At 43.2% G+C, this 21,662-nt stretch overlaps 1 protein-coding gene across 1 annotated transcript; it reads left to right on the top strand.

Annotated features, from left to right (window-relative positions):
* The first annotated feature begins 654 nt into the window (after positions 1-654).
* On the top strand, positions 655-16,682 carry FGF3 (fibroblast growth factor 3). Its single transcript, XM_053265922.1, has 3 exons — positions 655-1,070; positions 6,764-6,867; positions 16,126-16,682. The coding sequence occupies exons 1-3, from the start codon at positions 791-793 to the stop codon at positions 16,456-16,458; spliced, it is 717 nt and encodes a 238-aa protein (XP_053121897.1). The 5' UTR covers positions 655-790; the 3' UTR covers positions 16,459-16,682.
* Positions 16,683-21,662: the final 4,980 nt, after the last annotated feature.

The raw sequence follows: 21,662 nt of genomic DNA on the forward strand, positions 1-21,662 counted from the left end.
CGCTTCTCGAGGTGTACTTCTCAGATGCACAATTTATTTGGTGGTTGGGTGTTGATTTTGTTTGTTACCTCTCTCTTGGACAGTTTCCAGTCAGCTCTACGTGTGTGTGTGTGTGTGAGAGAGAGAGAGAGAGAGGTGGTTATCTGCAAAAGGCCACCGTGTGTGTATATGTGTGTGCGCGCGCGCTCTGTATCATCCAGGCTATACTCTGGGAAGATCACAGGAGAGACTGATAGCCTTTTTCCTCCCCTTCCCTGTATCAGTTGGTTGCAGGAAATGCCTTTGCTTTTTGTGCTCTGGCAATCACCGAAATTTCCCCACAGTCTCCCTTGCTGAACGTCGGTGCCCCCTTTGCCCCCCTCCTTTCCTCCCCCTCCTTTCCTCGCCCCCCCCCTCAACCCCGTCATGTATGGAGTCTGCCTTTCTGGAGACCCAGGGAATACCCCGATCACAGCAGCTCCACCTAATTCCAACAGCTGGGCCTCTTCGGCTGCCTTCCTCGGCTTCTATTTATTTAAAGAGATCTAAAACAGATTAAAGGGAGGGGGAGGGGGAGAGAGCGACCCTGGCTGAAACAAACAACAAACAAAACAAACAAACAAACAAACCCCAGCCCGGCAGCGGCAGCGAGCAGCCCCACTGGCCGATGCGTCCCGCCTGCACCCGGCGGCGCGTCCCGGGCGACCTCGGTAGTGGGCTGCGGCAGCCCGGAGCGGCGACCCTTTAATGGGAGCAGGCGAGCCCTGGCCTCCGAGCTGAGCGCTGCGGCCGCGGCCACCACCATGCCACAATGGTGACCACCTGGCTCGTCCTGCTGAGTGTCTGGCAGGCGTCTGGCTGCCCGGGGCTGGCTGCCGCCGAGGTGCCCCCAGCGGGGCCTTCCTGCGCCCGAGAAGGGCAGGCGGCGTGCGACCCGCGTTGGCGCAGAGATGCCGGCGGGCGCGGCGGGGTTTACGAGCATCTCGGCGGAGCGCCCCGGCGCAGGAAGCTCTACTGCGCCACCAAGTATCACCTCCAGATCCACGCCAGCGGCAGGATCAACGGCACCCTGGAGAAGAACAGCGTCTTCAGTGAGTATCGTCGGCCGGCCCGCCGGCTTCTCCCCCTGCCCGCCGTGCCTTTGGCGCGCCAACGACCCCCCCCCCGCGGTCCTCCCCTCTAGCGCATAGACGGACCCCAACGGGACTGACTCCGAGTCCCGAGCAAACGCCGTGGGCTTCTTCGGGTCTGATTTCTTAGGCAGCCCATGCCCCCTTTCCTGCCACTCTCGAGGCGCTTTAGAAATCCGCGCGGTTGAAGGGGCAGCAGAGATGGGATGAGCAGCCCGCAGAACGGACGCTCCTCTTAGCCAGAATCGCCCACTTTGAACGCACCGAAAGAAAAAGAAAAACAACAAAACCCAAAACCACAGGAGACTCGGAATTTGTTCGCTTTGAGATTGCTCACCTAAGAGAAATTGGGGGGAGGGGGGACAAAAAACAAAACAAACAAAAAAGGCAGCCAACCCAACCCGTGAGTCTGGTCCATTCTGGTGAGATGTTTCCTCTGAGCAGTGTTTTGCCCAGATTATTTTGCTAAACGGCACTCCTTTGCAGCATTTACGATTTAAACCGGAGGAAAGGCTAAGTGGAGCTGTGATCGCGTCTGGCTGTCACATAGGAGAAGCCGCGGGCTGAAGGCAGGACGGGAAGTAATAGGTTGGAATCCCGAGGAAGCAGCAGAGTCAGGCACTACGACGTAGAGCTGAACGCGAGGAGCTCTTGAATAGTCGAGTAGTCTGTTGGGCGCAGTGGTGGGCACTGGGTCTCCTTCATGACAGGTTTTCAGACAGAGACTCTGTCTGCAGTCACCTGTCAGTGGTGCTGGGCTGGTTTCCTGCACTGAGCAAGAGGCTGGACTAGATGACCTCCAAGGTCCCTTTCACGCTCAGTGATTCTAATTTGAGCCAGGGCTCTTTTGGGTTTCAATGCAGAACCTATTTCAGTTCCCAAACACGTGAGAATAGATAAGGGGTGGGGGTGGGAATCGAATGTCCGAATATCAAAACCTGGGGAAAGAAACGTTTTAAATACAATGCAATACACAGTCATCTTTCAGTCTTGCCATCTAAGCAGGAGATTTCTAAATGACCGACACTTCTTTCAGAGAGTGCTTGACATAAAGGATCCTACATAAAGAGCCAGCGTGGTATAGTGGCTAGAGTGCTGGACTAGGACAGGGGAGACCCGAGTTCAAATCCCCATTCAGCCATGATACTAGCTGGGGTGACTCTGGGCCAGTCACTTCTCTCTCAACCTAACCTACTTCACAGGGTTGTTGTGAGGAGAAACCTAAGTATGTAGTACACCTCTCTGGGCTCCTTGGAGGAAGAGTGGGACATAAAATGTAAAAATAATAGAATAAAAATAATACATGAGTTAGCACCCAGATTAAGGAAGGATATTCATATCAACAACAACAATAATAATGTAAGGTAATTTTGACCATGTACAAACTGTGCTTTCCCCTGACCAATGGATAATCATAACCAGCTTCCATACAATCCTACAAGAAGGATTTGTAGGTTAGAGCAGGCTGAGTCTCAGAAAACCTTCTTTCAGGAATCAAGCCCTCCTATTGGGCTCCTTTTAACTCTCAAAGTAATACTGGTAATGAACCCAGAAGGCATCATAACCTTCCGAGCAAGTCTTGCTAAACAGCCTTCTGATTAAATATGTTTGCCAATAATCTTCCTACTCCACAGCAATCATTTCATTTGGAATAATTGTTAATTTACGTGGCTACCTCAGAGCAAGTGGTCTGAGAATCGTGGGAGTTTGCCCTCAGTGGTTTTTAGTATTTCCAGATAACCTCTTTCTATGTCTGCCTTTACTTATTAAAGATTCTGTGGACACAAATCTAGGAGATGATGGGAAACAAACCTTGGGAGGAGGGAATATCCAACTTATAAAATCATTGCCTCTATGAGAACTGGGATCAATGGGATGGAGATTTTTTTCTCTTTCACCTCTGGGTGACAAGAGTGGAGAAATGAGTGACTGATTTGAAATCAGTTTCTAAGATTACCCCACACACCAGGCTATTCTTCCACTGGTCTGGATAGAAAGTCAAAGAGACAAAGGAGACAACTGACAAGAATTCAAAGCAAAGGGTCCTTTTAGGTTTGCTTCTCTCCACAAGAAGGGGAGTGCAGAGCCCAAAGGACTTCCTCTCAGTGGTAAGCCTCTCTCTTTTGTCCATGTTCCTAGAATACTTTCCATAACTCAGCTGGAACACCACATCTCTTTGCTTCGCATGCCCTTATTCCTCCAAGGATACATTCCTATTGTTGGCTCATCAGTGAGAGAACCTGTAGCTCTGTGGAGTTTACAGAAGATGAGGAGGAGACATTAATAATTCTTAGCATTTGTACAGCACTTCTAAGTGTTCAAAGCTGTATTATCTTGCTGTTGTCCTTACAACAACCCTGTATGGTAAGTATTATTGTCCCCACATTGTAGATAGGGACTGAGGCTTGTCTAAGGCCACCTAAGTGAGTTCCTGGCAGAGGTGAGGTTTGAACTGAGGACTTCCTGATTCCTAGATCAGCCTCTTTAGCGGCTGCTCAGCACTGGCTCTTTAGCAGTTGTCACTTGGTGTATCCATCTTGTAAGGTGTGACATGGCTCCCCCCTGCCCCCCTCAAATCCCTCTTCTCTTCATGACAGCAGATTGTATATCAGTGCTAATCTAGGAAGAAAAGTCATTGTAACCATCCAGGGGTTTTGTAAATAGTGTTTCAAGATGACTTTCACACTTCAGTCTGTTCATCTCAGCCTGTTTGGTTTTCCATTCCTGTTTCTTCCTATTTACTTTGTCTGATTTCTGTTTGGGGATTTGGAGTATTTAGGGTAGGGGAAGTGATGCCTGTCCTTTTCTAAACTGACTGGGAAAGCAACAACAAACGTGTTAAGGAAATGAGGGCTGTCAACCACATGGGTCTGTTTGCACTGTAGAGGAAGACTATTTTCTAGTGCAGATCAGAAGTTAAGAGTGAGTTCACACATGCACATTCATCAGTTAATGACTGTGATATTTAAGGGAAACGTTCATTATGTAACAGCCATCCCAAGCAGACTTTTCAACAACATTTTTCAGTGTAAGTAGTTCACACTTTGAGTGAGAAGTGACCAAAGTTATGGTGGAATCAAAATTACAAATTGTACATCTAATTCAAATCAGTAGGTCTTTAAACTGACCAAGTTGTGCCACCAAATGATGACCCATCAATTGATGTACAAGAATTTCAGAACTAGCTCTTATGTGATAATATAATTAATTCCTAAAGATGCTATGACAGGAAGCATCTTTCCAGGAGTGTCTTCTGCAGCAAGCCCTGCCCCAGGGGAGACTAAGGATAGTAGAGGATTAACTCCAAGGAATTAAAGTTAATCTAAGTGAACAAGGTTTTGATTGTGCCATCCTCTAGATCATAACTCTTTTTGGGTTTCCACAGTCTCTAGAAAAGACAAAAGTCATAGAATGATACTGAAAGGGAGTAATCTAGTTCTGTTCTGTCTTCCATGGGGGGAAGTCTATACCTAAAGCATCATCCCATCTTGACACGTGCCTACACAGCCTTTTTTGTTTGCTCTCTAAGGGAGGGGATTCTGTTTGCTGAATATTTCCTGTATTTGCTCAGTGAAGCAAGGGAAGAGCACACCTTAGAGTTATGGCTGGATCTAGCTTTATAGGTGATTTCACGCATATATGTTCCTCATTCACACAATGGCTCCAACATCAAATCACAAGCAACCTGCATGTGTAAAACAGCAACCTGCATGTGTAAAACATCACAAAGAGAGTTTTCATATCATATCATTACACATTCAATTTAAAAACTAAGTGACATACTGAATGAGGTATACGCATGAGTGAATTGGCTACAAATCAGTTTTGAAATGATGGATGACACAAAATTGCTCTACCATGAACATATTTTTAGAAGTTCCCTGAAAAAAGTACTACTTTTTGGAAGAGTAATATCCTTTCTAAAATTGTTAAAACATTTTATCTACTGATAGTGTAAGCATAAATAATTCCACAATAAATCAGATACTAAATCTATAGATAGTAGTGAGATATTAAACTGCTGGTTTCATATCATAAATGTGTAGATTCACATCACAAATATGTAGAGGTAATAAAGTAATTGTTTTGATGGCTTCTCTTAAATATTTTGTCATCCAGATGTTGTGCCTCTTCCCACATAGTGAGGTCATCCACACAAGCAATTTTTAAATGTTATTTGCATTGTTGTATTGTGCACTATTTTGGACTGGGAAATGGTATATAACTTTAAAAAAAACCCAAATATGTGTCATGTGCACACATTTATCAGAAAGCCAAAACTGCCTGTAGCTCTCTCTTGGGTGTACACTTGTTGACAAACCCAGGTTTATTGCAGTGTAATGTGTGAAATGGCCCTTAGACAGAACACATGTATACTTGCCTTCCTTGTTTCTCTTGTCTGGGCTATAAGACACTTCCTTTGAAGGGCTGAAATAGTCCCCCTCTTTGAATCTGGCTTAGACAATCATATTGTCCTTTCCCCGAGACCTATGCTGGCTTTCTAAATGACAAGCTCTTTTCATGGTTCCATGTATGGCTCTGAGATGCAGCCGCTCATCTTACTCCATTTTGCCCTCTGGAGACCTCAGCCAGAGGATTGTCCTGAAATGGGCAGCTTTGTGGTTTGTTTCAATAAGTCAAGCACTCTTGTGTACTGAAGAAAGGCATTAACGGGGATTTAAACTTTTTATAGACATATAGGATTAGGTGAACCTCTAGTTCAATGTCAGATCTTTTTTTCTTGAAGCAGTTCAGTCTCAATCAAACAGCTGGGGATTTACAAGTAAGAATTTATTTACAGCCATTTCCATGCTCATTTTCTTGCATTGTCTTTTTTGAGAATGAGAATTTGAACTGATTATGAGCTTAATAAATCTGGTACTTCGTGTAGTGGTGTTTCTAAGTTAATGCTTTCCAGATAGAAGCAGCATAGTTGAATATTAACAGTCTAAGAACCAAGAGAATCCAGTTCCTGTCTCTTGAAACCTGGTTTAAAAATTCTTGCTGAGTTCTAGACTTGAGCAAGTTAGTCTCAGCCTCATTTTCTCATCTACCAAGTGGAAATTGTAATGACCAAATTTACAAACTTATTGATCTGAATAAAGACTAGACAGCACTTTGCACAATGAATGACCTGCTTGCGCAAGATAGGATGGGATTTAGTCTCTCTGCACTATATCCCACACTACTCCTAAGGGCCTCCCAACCATCAGGACTGGATTTTGGGGCGTGCCAGGGGCTGCAGGACAGAGGAGCGATGAGCGAGTCCCATTCAACAAGCAACCTGTCACTCACAGTTCCCACAATTCAAGTCATTGGTTGGGATCCAAGGTTCCGCAAGGATGGAATGCACACAGAGAATTCTAGGCAGCTTCATCCATCTCAGGGCTGGGGAATTAATGCGATCTGTGTGTTTGCAGACTGGAGCTCCTGGGTGAATCTCAAGGTCACAGAATAAGAGCAAGTATGTGGAAACATCCCACTGAAATAAAGTGGGCACACCCCCAAGACAATATGAGATGATCAAGCTGTAAAGGTGCTAAAGAATTTGTGAATAATGATAATGGTGGTGATGAGAATAAATATATGTGAATCATTTAAATCATATATGAATAATTTCTTATCTGAAAAAAAATTCTAACATTCTATTTTAGGTATTCTAGAGATAACTGCAGTGGATGTTGGAATTGTTGCTATCAAAGGCTGTTTCTCCGGCAGATACCTGGCCATGAACAAAAGAGGCAGACTTTATGCTTCAGTAAGTACCAGTTAAGACAGAAGAATCTTAATGATAGCAAGAAAACTGAACCATGTTCCTCCACTTTAGTGCCAATCATTTTCAATGGGGATTTAAGACTGTGAGTTATTGTAGTCAAATGGCACAAATGCAGGTGGCCACGTATAAATCTTTATAGAGAACAAAAATGTACCCTTTGGTTTCATTTTGGGGATTAGGCAGCCAACACTAAGCAATCGATATTAAGTGGCCTATAGTTTAAGCATGGTAGTAGGTGCAAGAAAGGCTCGTTTTTCTTTCAGATGTGCATCTTATCAACCAAACAAATCCATTCAACTGTGCATTTAAAAAAAGATATGGACAAGCATTTGTACTGAATACATATGAAAGTGCAGAGATAGTATTTCAAAAATTATAAGTAACTAATTTAGGCAGGGACATAGCTAAGGGAGAGGGGTAGGGATGTGCACAGAACTGTTCTGTGCTGCATTCTAGGAGCGCCAAATCAGTTCTGGCAACCGATGTTTTAACTGGTTTGGAGGGGGGCGGGAGTCACTTTAAGGGGCAGGGAAGGCACTGCCCACCTGCCAGCCCCCGCCCTTCTGCTTTCCCTCCACCGGCCATTTCTGTGGTGACGCTGATCCCAGCTGCAAAGAGGCACACTGCAGCCCCATGCACCTGCTTTTGGGAAGAGCACCGGCAGGGGAAAAGCAGAGGGGTGGGGGCTGGTAGGTAGGCAATGCCTTCCCTGCCCCTTAAAGTGACCCCCCACACTCTCCAGGGAGTGCACAGAACCAGTTCATGCACATCCCTAGTGGGGGTCCGTGTTCTCCCCTCTCCCTGGCAGCCCCTTGGATTGAATGAGATTTTTTACTGCATTCTGTGGTCCTTTCACAACCGTGATTCCCCTAACCCCCTGTTTGCCACTGATTTCAATGGCTCGCCAAATGTGACGTTTTCCCGAAACTGAACCATCACAGTTGCTGAGGGATGACTGTCTACGTTTATGCTTTGATCTGACTTCATATTATGTAAATTTCATCTCATTCTCCTTTTTTTTTTTTTGCACACTTGTGAGAATTTGAGAGATGTTGCACTGACAACAAGGAAGGTTAAAGAGAGTCTTTAAAATACCTTATACTATTCTACAGCACATATTATTTAATGGAACGTCTTACAATGAAACTGGGTGAAACTGGGAGAAAGCAAGAGAAATGTCTATCTATAGCAGCAAGACAAAAATGTGACCTTCTCCCCCTCACCAACCCTTGAGGGTTATTGCCTTAGAAATATGCAGCTGGCTGCATTCTGGAGTTATGTCCAGAGTACTGTGGGCAGAACCCCACTCACAGAAGAGGGCTTCCTGCTCTTTCATCCATGCTGCAGACACCAGTCCCCTCCAAAAAGCCAGGGGACCATTTGGAATGGTGTATGATATGGTGTGGAGGGGCCGCCAATGGAGGGGAAGTCAGGGGAGACTGAGCTCCCCTTGTGTCAGAGGAAGTGCCGCTCCATTGGTGCAAACGCTCCTAGGGATGATTTATTCATTCCTCTGGATCATTCATTCCATTATGATGCACCCATTCTCCAGGGAACTCAAGAGTGGGATACATGGAGTTCCAAACTGATCTTTGATCAGGGTTCTGTTCAGGCCTAGATCAAAATTAATTGTAAGAAAACTTAGGATTTAGAATATTTCCATCCTCTGAGTAGGACTGCCATTAGAGATTCTGGCACTTTACATGATAGATTAAAGCTGGATGATTAAACCAGCTCCTGCTCTATCTGATTCATTATTAGAAGCCGAATGTAATCAGTGAGGACAAATTTTAATTGAAATTAGAGGCATCCTGTTTATTTTATAAGGCTGTGTTGATTCTGGCAGGGGCGTAACTATAATAGGGCAAGGGGAGACAGTTGTCTGGGGGCTCACTGCCTTGGGGGGCCTTCAAGAGGCAAGTCACACGACTGACTCCCCCAGCCACGCACCCGCCCGGGCTACCTTCAGTTGTATTTATCCTCTGAAATTGATGGGAGTGTTAAGACCTGGAGCTACCAGAACAGCATGTCTTTCTCTAGTACCATTAAATGACTTGCATCATCCACAATTTACAAAAGCTTTTAAAAAATAATTTAGGCTCATGTTCTATTGTGGCACATAGGTGTGTGTGTGTGTGTGTGTGTGTGTGTGTGTGTGTGTGTGTGTATTTATTTATTTACTATGCTTTTTATTACCACTATTCAGCCTCATTTAAGATTTCTTTACTTCATGAGCTGAGCTTCAGTGAGGGCGAGCATTTTAAAATCTTGTCTTTGGGCCCACTCCAACCTTGCTACATCCCTGGATTCTGGTGTGTTAGTATAACATAAATATGAATAAGAGAACAAAGAAGGCTTATAGAAATGAGTAGCAGTTTTTGTCGGGACTTTTTCTCAAAAGTCCTTCAATATATCAACTATATATATTCTCTCTCTCTCTCTCTCTCTCTCTCTCTCTCTCTCTCTCTCTCTCTCTCTCTCTCTCTCTATATATATATATATATATGGGGTGAGGAGAGAGAGGTTTTAGTAATATACAAATTTGTATATATATATGGGGGCGAGAGAGAGAGAGAGGTTTCAGTAATATACACATTTGTTTAAATATGTTCAGTTAACTGATTAAAAGGACAAAAGGAAGATAATCCATCAACTGAATTAACTGAATTGTTTTAAAGCAGTTGACAGCACTAATCAAAATGCTGGAGGTCCCACCCCAGTCAGTTTCATATCTATAATGCTCCCTACTAGCCTAGGAACCTTTCTGCACATGTCCTCAAGCCAGTTATTTTAGGTCAGGTCAGGTTTGCAAAACTCATGACCAAACAGAGCTCACCAATTAAGTTGGTGAATAAATCACGTGGAAATATCTACATTTGTTTTATGTGGGGGGAAATGTTGATCACTCTGGTGTATGGATGCAAATGGTCTCGGTACAATGTACTCCAGCTTTCCAGTTGTGGTTTCTAGTTGACTATTTACAACACTGTTTCATGACAGCCTACAGTTGATATCAGGACTGCTTGACATGATGGTTCTTTGAGATATTGTGCAATCCTCTTATTCTGGATAGATGGGTTGCATTTATCAGGGGGAATCTGAAGCAATTGGATTCACCCAGTTCAGTATTATGATCCCCATTTGAACTGAACATGTGCTTGTCCCTCACATCATCCATTCAGCAGATAGGAAAGGGGTGTACAAAAGCAGGGCCATCTGCCCATGTGGTCACAGTGCCCAAGTGGTCCATGATGCCTACTTCATGGGGGTCTCCCCATATTACAGCAAACTCCCTTTTTAGGCATGATCTCCCATAATAATTTTAATTTAGTGCTGAAGACAGGAAGGAAGGGGATGTCTCTGAGCAGAATATCCTTGTTTATGTCAATATATTTCCTTTATGTTATGTAAGAGGAGACCAGACACCCTAAACTAAATGAATAAAATCTCAGTTTGCTAAATTCCAAAGGGGTCATCTTGCCAGTTGGTCACAACAAAATAAAAAAAAGACTCCTAGCTTTCACTTGCATAAACACATTCATCTGAATTCAGTAGAAGGTAATGATTATCTAATGTTCAAGCTAACTTTAAACACTTCCCTCTTTTCAGTCATCATTACCATGATGGGAAATATTTAATTACTTATTTAAATATATATATGCTGCTTTTCCACTATTCAGTTTAGAGCAAGGCCCTCCAGCTTCTGTTAGACTACAACTCCCATGATCCTCAGCCACAGTGGTCAATAATCAGAGATGATGTAAGCCAACATCTGCAGGAGGGCCAAAATTGTGCAGTCCTGGTTTAGAAGGTGGCTCTTGACCAATAGAACCATTTAAAAATGGTTTTCATGAATCCATAATAAATGTAAATGACAATGTATTATAGTAACACAAACAAATAACAGGATGTAATCGGAAGAAACAGTCAATAAACAGTGAACCTGTGAGTTCCCATAAAAATAAAAGCAGAGATTAATAATTCAGTAAATACTGAAAGAATAAGAAAAAAATAAAATCAGCAAGTTGTAGACTAGCCATTTAAATCCTTGGTGAACAGAAAAGTCTGACAATTGCCTCATAAAAAAGAAGGGTCATTTTCCATTTTCCATTCCACTAGTCATAGGGTAGAACTGGGCCTCAGCTGGGGCCCCACTGTAGCACAACTGTTATAGTGGAGAATGGACCTATTTACTCCCTCTGCTGGGCTTGCTTTAGCTACACATCTCTACAGGCATAGATTTTGATGGAAAGCATGGCTAAAATTACCTGGATTATTCCCAATATACAGATGCTATCATGACATAAATGCAGATGTGTGTGCAACTGCAGTTCCTGACATGCCAATGAGAGGCACAGGCCATGCTGAATTTTTAAATTATCCTCATAGAATAAAGCACCCAATTTTAGTAAAAGGGTCTTTGCTCCTATCTTAGCACAGAGTAACCTGCAAGTCCAAAGGAAAGTACAAAAGTCAGTACAAAAGACAAAAACATGGGTGACGCAGGAGGGATGTGGCCGATCTAGGAAGAGCATCTGCATACTCTCATGCAGAAGATTTTAAGTTCCCTCCCTGGCATCTCCAGATAGGGCTTCGCCTGGCTGTAACCTCGGAGAAGCTGCTGCCAGTCTGTGTAGACAAAACTGAGCTAGATGGACCAATGATCTGACTCAGTATAAGGCAGCTTCCTATTTTCCTATGCCCCTAAACTGGGGAGTCGTGGGGTTGCCTAGCAAACCACAGAATAAAATAGTAGCAGAGACAATGGAACATAATATCTATTGTTTGCAATGCACAGTACAGTATATGGGGAATAAAGAAATGAGCTTGAATTTCTAGTACAAGAAGGTAAATATGACTTAGTAGGTATAACTAAGACTTGGTGGGATGACTCCCAGGATTGGAATTTAGCTGTGGAAGGATATAACCTGTTCAAAATAAATAAATAGATGCAACAGAAAGGGAGGAGGAGTAGCATTGTATGCTGAAAATAAGTACAGCTGCACACAAATACGAGGGAGTAAACATGGTAGCCCTGTGGAGAGCATCTAGGTAAAAATAAATAGAAAAGGAAATAAAAAACAATGCTATAGCTGGAGCCTACTATAGTACTGTGTCCAATTTGGGGGAAAGCACTTTAAGAAGAATGTAGACAAATTGAAACAGGTTCAGAGGAGGAGGGTAGCAACGGTGGTCAGAGGTCTGTAAAACAAAACTTGTGTGAAATAATTGGCACACAGCATCTATTAACCCAAGACTGATCCAAGTATTCAGATAGTTACTTGAATTCCAGAATGCAGAAAATCAGAGCATAAATTACTGAATTACCAATACAATTATGCCAGGTGTGTTTTCTGCAACTCCTAGGTGTGAGATTGTCAATCATTTTGTAGAGTCTTAAACCTAGGACTGAAGGAAACTTGTGTTCTCCAGTTTATTCAGATAAACTGTCTGCATGTCCTTGGCACAGATTCTGACACATTTATCTTCTAGGATCTCACTCATCGAATGCTGGTCTATAGTCCCTATCAGAGACAGACACAGAGGCTGTTATCACACTCTGGACCGGCTCTCACGATCAGTGAGACCCGGTTTTTCCAAGTGCGTGGGGAGAGTGGGCTAAGCCTGCTCTCCCCGCACACAAGTGGGGAGGGAGCCCTGGGTGGCCGGATCGGCCGCCCACATGATTGCCAGCTTCGTGATGGAGCCGGCAGGGGCTGGGGAGCTCAGGGTCCGCGCGGCCCCCAGAAGCTCCAGTATGCCCTGCGCGAGCGTGCAGGGCATACTGGGGAGACCCACGGAGCTGGGAGGTGGCTTTTCGCCTCCCCTCCAGGGTGTCTACTTGCAAGTAGCCACAGCGCAGAGCTGTGCCGCGGCTACTCACAATCAGATAGCCCGGGTTTGCGGAGTGATGGCTCTGCAAACCTGGGCTAAGGGGAGGGGTACTAGAGCGGGTTACCCACACTAGAACCACAGGGTGCTCAGCCGAGCCCAGTGGTTCTCACGATCAGCAAAAATTGGACTAGCGGAGGCTAGCCCGATTTTTCCTGATTGTGAGAATAGCCCCACAGTCTAACCCAGGCTAAGGAAGCCCAGCCTGGTTTAGGCTGTGCGTGAGAACTTGTGGGATCGGGCCCAATCCTGGCTGAGCTGCACTGCCTAGCCCTGTTTTGTAGCCCTGCTGTTAGCCAGGTTAAGGGAGAGAGCTCTCCCTTAACCTAGGCTATGGGATTGTGTGTTCACTGGGGCTATGATTAGCCCCAGCAGACACAGAGACAGGTGCCCAGAGCACTCGTTTCCTGGGGGAATCCCCCAATGTATCATGCATGTCGTGCAGTGCACTGTGGGATCTCCACAGGCCCGGATGTGTCATCCTGGCCTCTGGAGCTCTTCACTACAAACATGCAGTCTGGATCGTCTGGGAGCATGCTCTACACTCCCAGCAACAGAGAACTGATTGTCTGGGGGAAAGGTGAGTTTAACAAAAAAAACAACAATACCTGCCCACTGCCCCACCTGCCCGGTAGTGTGAATTATTATTATTATTATTATTACATTTATATCCCGCTCTTCCTCCAAGGAGCCCAGAGCGGTGTACTACATACTTGAGTTTCTCCTCACAACAACCCTGTGAAGTAGGTTAGGTTGAGAGAGAAGTGACTGGCCCAGAGTCACCCCAGCTAGTTTCATGGCTGAATGGGGATTTGAACTCGGGTCTCCCTGGTCCTAGTCCAGCACTCTAACCACTATACCACGCTGGCTCTACTGAAGGACCCCATTGATAAATAAACTGTGAGCTAGTCTTGATCAAATGTCATTCTATAGCTGGCTTAGTTCCATTTTTGAATCTCTGAATGTAAGGATGTCACATGAGCAACAATCTAAGTTTTATGCAATATGGAGAGGTATTTTAAACAAGAAGTATCAAACTCAACTGAGATGAAGAGTTAACTTCTCCATGCAACAGATGCCCAGAGGTGTTACCCCCCCCCCTCAAAAACACACATACCTCAATAGTTTTAATACAAGGTAGTTGTAGGACTAGTAGTGGGGTTTTTTTGTGTTTTTTTAAAAAAATACTTTTAAACATCTGTCTTCCCACATCTTTTCATCAGCAATGCCCTCAATGGCCATGGGCCTGCACACTCCCACTCAGCTTCCATCTTCCCACCATCTAAACCTGTTATCACTTGCTTTTAACCTTTGAGGTATTATGCGGGGGGGGGGCTCTATCCACTTTCCCTACACTATTTATTGTTTTAAAAACCTCTAGTACATCCTTTCTCCTGATTAGTCATTTTTCTAAACTAAAAGGTCCTGAGTACTATAGCCTTTCCTCATTAGGAGGACACTCCAATCCCTTGCTCATTCTGGAAGGACTTTTCTGCACCTTTCCCATCTCTATAATATCCTTCTTGAGATTCCAGAACTGTATATTCAGAATGTAACTGCATCATCACTTTTTATCAAGGTTTTATGATACTAGCTGGTTTATTTTTCTATCTTTTTCCTAATAACTCCTAATATGGAATTTGCTTTGTTCACTGCATCCCAAGATTATGGATAGACACAGCCAATACACATCCAATGAATGTATATGTGAAACCACAGCTTTGCGACCCAGTGTCACCATTTTACACTTACATTAAATTTCAATAGCCACTTCATTACCCATTTATCTGGTATGGATAAATCCTATTGGGAGCTTTTCATAATCTCCTTGAATTTTCACTGTCCTGAATAAGTTGATGTCATCCACAAATTTGACTACCTCACTGCTTGCCCCAAATTCCATAATATTTATAAATAGCACTGGTCCCATTCCCATTGGAGGAATCTACTGCTGACTACTCTCCATTTTGAAAACTGTTGATCTACTCTCTCTAGTCTCTACTTTCTGTTTTTTTTTAAGAACACAAGAAGCACTACATTTCACTCTTCTACAGTCCTCAAATCAGATTCCTTGACATCAGTGCTGCTAATTTAAAAGGGATTGTGACAGAGGTGGATTTGAGGCACATTGTATCAGTCATAATTGTGACAGTTTCCCCTCCTAAGCAGTGTTCTCTCTAATCTTTTTTTCATCTGTGTGCGGAAAGAGTTTTGTTCTGGGTGGCAGTATCAAGGCAGTGTGTGCGCATGTGCATGCAGAATGGGGCTTTCCTGATTCAACCTGAGTGAGATCTAAACTTAACTGAGTGGACATCCAAAAACTTGTGAGTGGGCGCACATGCACACGCCTTAGAGGGAACATTGCTCCTTAAGCATTGGTGTTCTAGCTCTGAAGATAGCTCAGTAATTGAGGTCAAGTGTGGTGGGGAGCTGCAGGTCCGGATAAAGCCCCTAGGTCTTATGTTTGACAGCCCTGAAATAAAGCAGGACTTTATAATAAACTGTTCCCTGCTATCTTCTCCCAGCATCTGGTATGTAAACTATAGGATGGATAGCTAGCCTGAAGGAGTGGACTCCATCATGAGTTCAGTGGCCGACATCTAGACTGACTGAGGCCATTCACACAATCAAAAACTGTGTTCTACTCAGGTTGGGGAGCTGTTTGTGCTCCAATTTTCACTTGTGTGGAAGCAAGGTAGGAGGAAAACCTGGGTAGCTTCTCCTCCTACCTTGCTTCCACACAATCACTTCTACCCAGCTTTTCCTCTAATCTTGCTTCTACACAACCAAAAATTGGGAGCACAAACAGATCCCAAACCCAGGTAGAAAACAGTTTTTGATTGTGTGAATGATCTCTTTGATTGTGTAAATGACCTCATGCTATGCTTATATAATCATGTGGTGCTAGTGCAGGGATGTTGTGCTAGCTAGTCAGGAGCTTCCATTCTCAGCCACAGTTGTGCTATTGCAAATGTTTTTGCACTTACACAACAAAGTGGTGCACTTCCTGCTGTAGAACTACTTCCCTTGGCAATTTCTGTGCAAAAGCACAACTTCAAACAATCCTGTCACGTTGTGCAGCTACATACATATCTTGCACGAACATAATTTTGTTGCAAAAGTGCAGTGCTAGTCTCGTTGTCAACTAGTTTTTTTCTGTTGTTATTTTTACAGAGAGCAAGAGAACATTCACTGCATGTATAGCTTATATATTTGTTGTACACATCCAATGTACATCAAGAACAACTCTTCTAATGCAAATAGAGTTTTGATGCATTATTAAGCCCAACATTTGCTTATTTTTCTAACGGATTACTAGCACTGATCACTACTGTTATGACTTTACAGGAAACCTACAACGCAGAGTGTGAGTTTGTGGAAAGGATCCATGAGCTGGGCTACAATACTTATGCATCCCGCTTGTACCGGACTGTGCCCAATGGGGCTAGCAGTAAGCACAAAGCTAGTGCTGAGAGACTCTGGTACGTCTCTATCAATGGAAAAGGCCGACCCAGAAGGAGCTTTAAAACCCGTCGGACCCAGAAATCCTCTCTCTTTTTGCCTAGGGTGCTGGATAACAAAGACCATGACATGGTTCGACTTTTCCATACAAACACTAAGTTCAGAGAGAGCCTACTAAAGCCTCCAAGTAAGAACCAGAGGAGAAGAAGAGGACACTAATGGATGCACTGTGGGTGGGGTAGATAGAGTGGAGGCTGGAGACAAGAGTCTGTGTTCAAAATTGTACTAAATAACTAACAAATATGGTCGTGTGACTATGGACTCAAACTAATATTGTATATATATATTACTGGCTATCTCACCAACATGCTTGCTAATAGATATTTTAGAAATATTACCCTCTGCTAAGAACATATGACATAATAAATTGAGACATGTTCACATTTAAATTAGATTGATGTAATATTTTTTCTCAGTTTCTTCAAACAGTGTTTCTTTTTCGGTATCTAGGTGTATTTTAAGCCAGTCACCTAATCATTATGCATTATTAGTCTCTTCCCCCACTTCAAATTAATTAACTAGAGAAATTTAAGAAGTGATTTGTTTAGTAAACTTATATTTAAATTAGCATAAAATTCATTGTAATGAACAGCAAGAATCAGTTATCATTGATTGCCCTTAAATATATTGGCTGATATCCAGACAAGCAGAGTGCAGGTGCTACAAGGGAGTAGTGATTTTTGCTGATCTCCCCTTCCTTCTGAAGAGCACTGTGTATCCCAAAAACATGTCCCTGAAAGTTGCACAGCCCTCAGGAACATATTTTCAGGAGACACAGTAAGTTTCAGAGGGAAGGGAAGTCTGGCAAAAATAACCTCTTCCTCAGTGCTGCATTAGTCTGAATGTCAAGTTAGTGACTGCACTAACATGAAATGTAAGTATATGAGCAAGGTATACATTTCTGGATAAATATATGCTTCTAGGATTATTTTTATTTGTTTAACACTTAAATATATGTTTTTCTTTATGTCATTGATTCCTTCAAAACTTGATGAAGCATAGAAAATAAAGGTGTGCACAAATAGTATTCTGTGATTCGATTCAAGCTTGTGTCAAATCGCAGAATCATCAAATTGATTCATTGAAAAAAGCTGGCTTGGTCAGCTGTCTTGACAAACACTGTCAAATCACTCAAATAGATGTGGGTGATTTGACTGCCATTTTAAGGCCCGTTTTTCTGGGCAGAACTGATCTACCAATTGGGGTCAGTGTGTAGACCAGCCCTCTACTCCAGACCAGGTGGACCATTCCTCTGATGGGCTAGGTCCAGAGAGGAGGGCTTGTCTACCTGCCGACCCCAATTGATAAGCCAGTTCTCCCAGAAAAAAGTGCCATTTTGAGGCCTGTTTTTCCAGCTCTCCCTAAAAAAAAAAAAAAAAGAGAGGCCTCAAAATGGCCTCAAATCACTCAAATCAATTCAGGTAGAATCGAGGGTGATTCTCTTCGACCCTGAATCAGGCCCTTTATTTTGAGGATGATTCATTTTGAGGTTGAATCACTGAATCGCTCCCAATTCAACCTGAATCGATGTGAGGTTGAACCAAATTGCACATCTCTAATAGAAAACAGTATTTGAAAGAAGGCTTGCAGAGAATATGCATGCCAGATTATTAAACACTGTCACGGGTTCACTGCTTTGAAGTCAGAACACAGTATTTTAAAAATGGACAGTGATCCATTGGTATTCAAAAAATAACAATATTCAGATGTCACATAGGACACTAAGAAAATATAATGAAGCCTCTCTCACACACTGTGGGTGCCATGAGAATGTTTTTAATGATTTTTTTAAAAAAGGTATCAGTATAGGCTTTATATTTATATATAGAGATTTGTTTATTTACATAATGGAGATTTATGCATAAATGATTTCAATACCTTTAGTTAATATGTCCTCTAATCTATACCACCAAATCCAAAAGTGTTCTAGCAATTTACTAACCAGTTCCTTATGCCATGAGCTTTCCCAGGAAAGAGCCTATTCATTTGATGCATGAAGTATATATATAAGTGTGTCTATATGTATGTATGTATATATATATATATATATATATATATATATATATATATCTAGCAATAGCAATAGCAATAGCAATAGCAATAGCACTTACATTTATATACCGCTCTATAGCCAGAGCTCTCTAAGCGGTTTACAATGATTTTAGCATATTGCCCCCAACATTCTGGGTACTCATTTTACCGACCTCGGAAGGATGGAAGGCTGAGTCAACCTTGAGCCCCTGGTCAGGATTGAACTTGTAACCTTCTGGTTACAGGGCGGCAGTTTTACCACTGCGCCACCAGGGGCTCATCTATCTATCTATCTACATACACACACACAAGTAATATTACAGAAATCCCTTCCTGTTGGGGGTAACATTCGTAAATGTAGTGAGAACTGGGTGTGGCAATACTTTTCAAATGATACATCAGTGGCAGATTGGAATCTAATAGTTTAGTCACCAGGCTGCTAATGCTGGGTGTTGGTCATTGCCCAGTTATCTCTTTCAATGCTAACAAGAGCTCTGTCCTTCAAAATTCACAAGTAGAATACAGTTTTTCATTGTGTGAATGACCTCAATGTGTAAAAAAACCATTCCAGCTATATTTATTCCATTACTGATATCACTGTAAACAAATATTTAGCACTCTCTCTCTCTCTCTTTTTGACAACAGGGATTGCTCCTTCTTTGGGGTGAATGGAGACACCCCCACTAGCAGAAGCTCCATGCCTCTGAGACTTGAACCTGGAATCTCATGGTCTGAGGCTGGGATTGAGTCTATTAAACTATCTGGGTCTGCATATGTTCAGGCCTCAAAACCCACTTCAGACACAGAAGGGAGCATATAGTTGGCAATCCAGAATTAGATTGCCAGGCCTAGCATAAATACCAGGAGTCCAGATTACTATCGTCTTTGCATGGTCAAATCAACAATGAAGTTATTCTTTCAAGCAGCGAAAACTGGGCTAGGGAAGCCCAGTCCAGTTTTCACTGCACATGAGAACTGCCAGGGGCCATACAGCTCCCGGTGGTGGCGCAGCAGCAAGCCCTCTAAAGTAGCCCACTGATTAACCCAGGTTTTGGGTGTGAGCATGCCCAAAAACTGGGCTATATGATCATGTGTGTGCTGCTGCTGCTGCTGCTTGCATCCATGGCGGACACACTTGTGGGGAGGCTCTGGGGGGCGGGGCCGTGTGGTGGCACTTCCCTGTGCCCAACCCCTGGAGCGCTTGAGGGAGGCACAGGAGCGCTGCAGGGAAGCCACCGCCCAGAGACCAACTACTGATCGTCTGCAGGGAAGATAAGGTTAACCCTCCTTCCCCACAGTTAGCCCCAAAGTTCTTCTCATTGATCATGAGAATGGCTTCAGTATCTACTACATGTTATGTCTGGCTCAGCTCAAGCCATTAGCTGCAATGACTGAGTTCTCGAAGTCCTAATTTAGGAATGGCCACCAATATCTCCACTCAAACCCTGATGTCATCAGAGGAGACATGGATCTTTGATGGACCATCATGTGTATGCAGGAATCATGGTTGTCATCACCAACAGAAAAAATAACCAGGCCTTGTACAATTTAGGTCAATCCAGTCATCTGGATTGACCTAAAACTAGAAAATACTGGGCTAAAATGGTGTTCCTGAGTCCTATGTGTATCATTTTATGTATCTCACCAGTCATTTTAGAATAGCTTGCCAGTAATTGGGTAAATTAAAGAACCTGATAGCTACCTGAATTGTTTGACAGCTGGGATTGAGAAAAAACTATATAAAGTGTTATTCCTAAGAAATATGGCCATAACAAACCTGAACTGACTTCAAGAAGGATTTGATTTTATGTTTTTAATTCTACATATCTATTACCTTTTCCTTTCCTTTCTTTTCTTTGCATTTCCCACTAGTAAAATCCGTTCTGTATAGAAATAAGTATTGGATGCTTAAAACCCTTTTTCTTTGAATGAAAGAAAAGCTATTTTAAATAGGCCTTTGAAGATTTCAGCAAAGCTCAAGTTCAAATGTCTCCTGTTTCATTTTGGAAGATCTGAAGGATTTGGGAAGGTGAACAAGCAAAGCTATAATTAAAGAACAGTTGATGGTAACCATCCCCTACTGGTTAGCATTCTCAAGCCACCTCCAAATATAGACTGCAAAAGAAAACTTCATCCCGTTTTAGTTTTGCAATAGTTCAGATGCCTCTACTGCAGAACAGGAAAGAACCTTTCTGAACCTTGGAGGGCATGTCCACAAGGCAGGGACTCTTTTTCAGGGTGGGATATGGCCCTTTGGAACCTGATCTCAGAAGTAACTTATTTCTGCTCACATGGTATCTCCCCTGCCCATCAATATGGCAGATGAGATCAAAAGCTAGGATGGTCGCTTCCGTTATCTGAGCAATTGGATAGTGTGCAGTTATCCCGCGCCCCGTCAGACCCTCTTTATCAGCGATTCATCCCAAACATCTGTTTCGATGCTAAAGCAAACTGAAAATGGGTATGGGGAAAGTTCCCAAACACTCTCTGAGGAGATTTGCTCTCAGAGTTTAGGTAGAGCAAAGAAAAATATAAGAAAATATGTCTGAATATAAGGCTGCATAATATTTGATAGATGAAGTGCACAATCAAGTGGGATATTTTCCTGCACAAATCACAATACAATGGATAGAAATTGTATCAGTTTTGCACAAGTTCCATTCATTTCAGGGGCTTGCACAGGAGAACTTTCTGGGAGTGGCCCAAGGTCTTGTTGTGGAGCCTGAGGTGAGGGTATGAAATGTTGTCTTGCTCCATGACTCGGTAGAAGTCAGCTTCCTTTCAAAACCAGCCTTTGCAAGCTTTGAAAGTGGCAAGGGAAAAGAGGTGGTTGCCACTACCAGAAGCTTCCTCTTCTCTCCCTGTGTTTCTTTCGAGCTCTGCAAGGGGTGTGAGGAGAGGCGCTCCTTGCCAAGGTCAGATTGGTCCCAATTTGAGCTGGTTCTATTGGCACCATCCATGGCATATTGCTGCTCAGCTGGTGAGTGACTGCCTCACTTAATCTTATGAAAGAGTAAACCCTGGACCTTCCTGATGAGTTATTATAGGTGTCTGCAGTAATAATCAGCTAACAATTTGAATATGAGGCAGTAAAAAGCTTCGCAAAATCTGTAATAATAGAGGGGTTTTTTAAAAAGTGGTTCTTTAGCTAGGATTGCACATCAGACAACACAAAAGAATGCATTCCATAAATAAAAATGAATGATTGAATTTGTGCATGCATGTGTGCAGGGCTGGCATCAGGGATCAATGTTATTGGGCAGCTGGGTCCAGAAGCGTCCAGCTGATCCCCGAGACCACCTCTTTGTCCATAGCCTTTATGTACTAGCAGC

This window comes from Hemicordylus capensis, chromosome 1 (genome assembly GCF_027244095.1).
Source record: "Hemicordylus capensis ecotype Gifberg chromosome 1, rHemCap1.1.pri, whole genome shotgun sequence".
NCBI lineage: Eukaryota > Metazoa > Chordata > Lepidosauria > Squamata > Cordylidae > Hemicordylus > Hemicordylus capensis.

Coding starts and splice junctions, on each gene's coding strand:
- FGF3 (XM_053265922.1), top strand. CDS start 791: ATGGTGACCACCTGGCTCGTCCTGCTGAGTGTCTGGCAGGCGTCTGGC. Junction 1,071..6,763: donor GGAGAAGAACAGCGTCTTCA/GTGAGTATCGTC, acceptor ATTCTATTTTAG/GTATTCTAGAGATAACTGCA. Junction 6,868..16,125: donor GAGGCAGACTTTATGCTTCA/GTAAGTACCAGT, acceptor ATGACTTTACAG/GAAACCTACAACGCAGAGTG.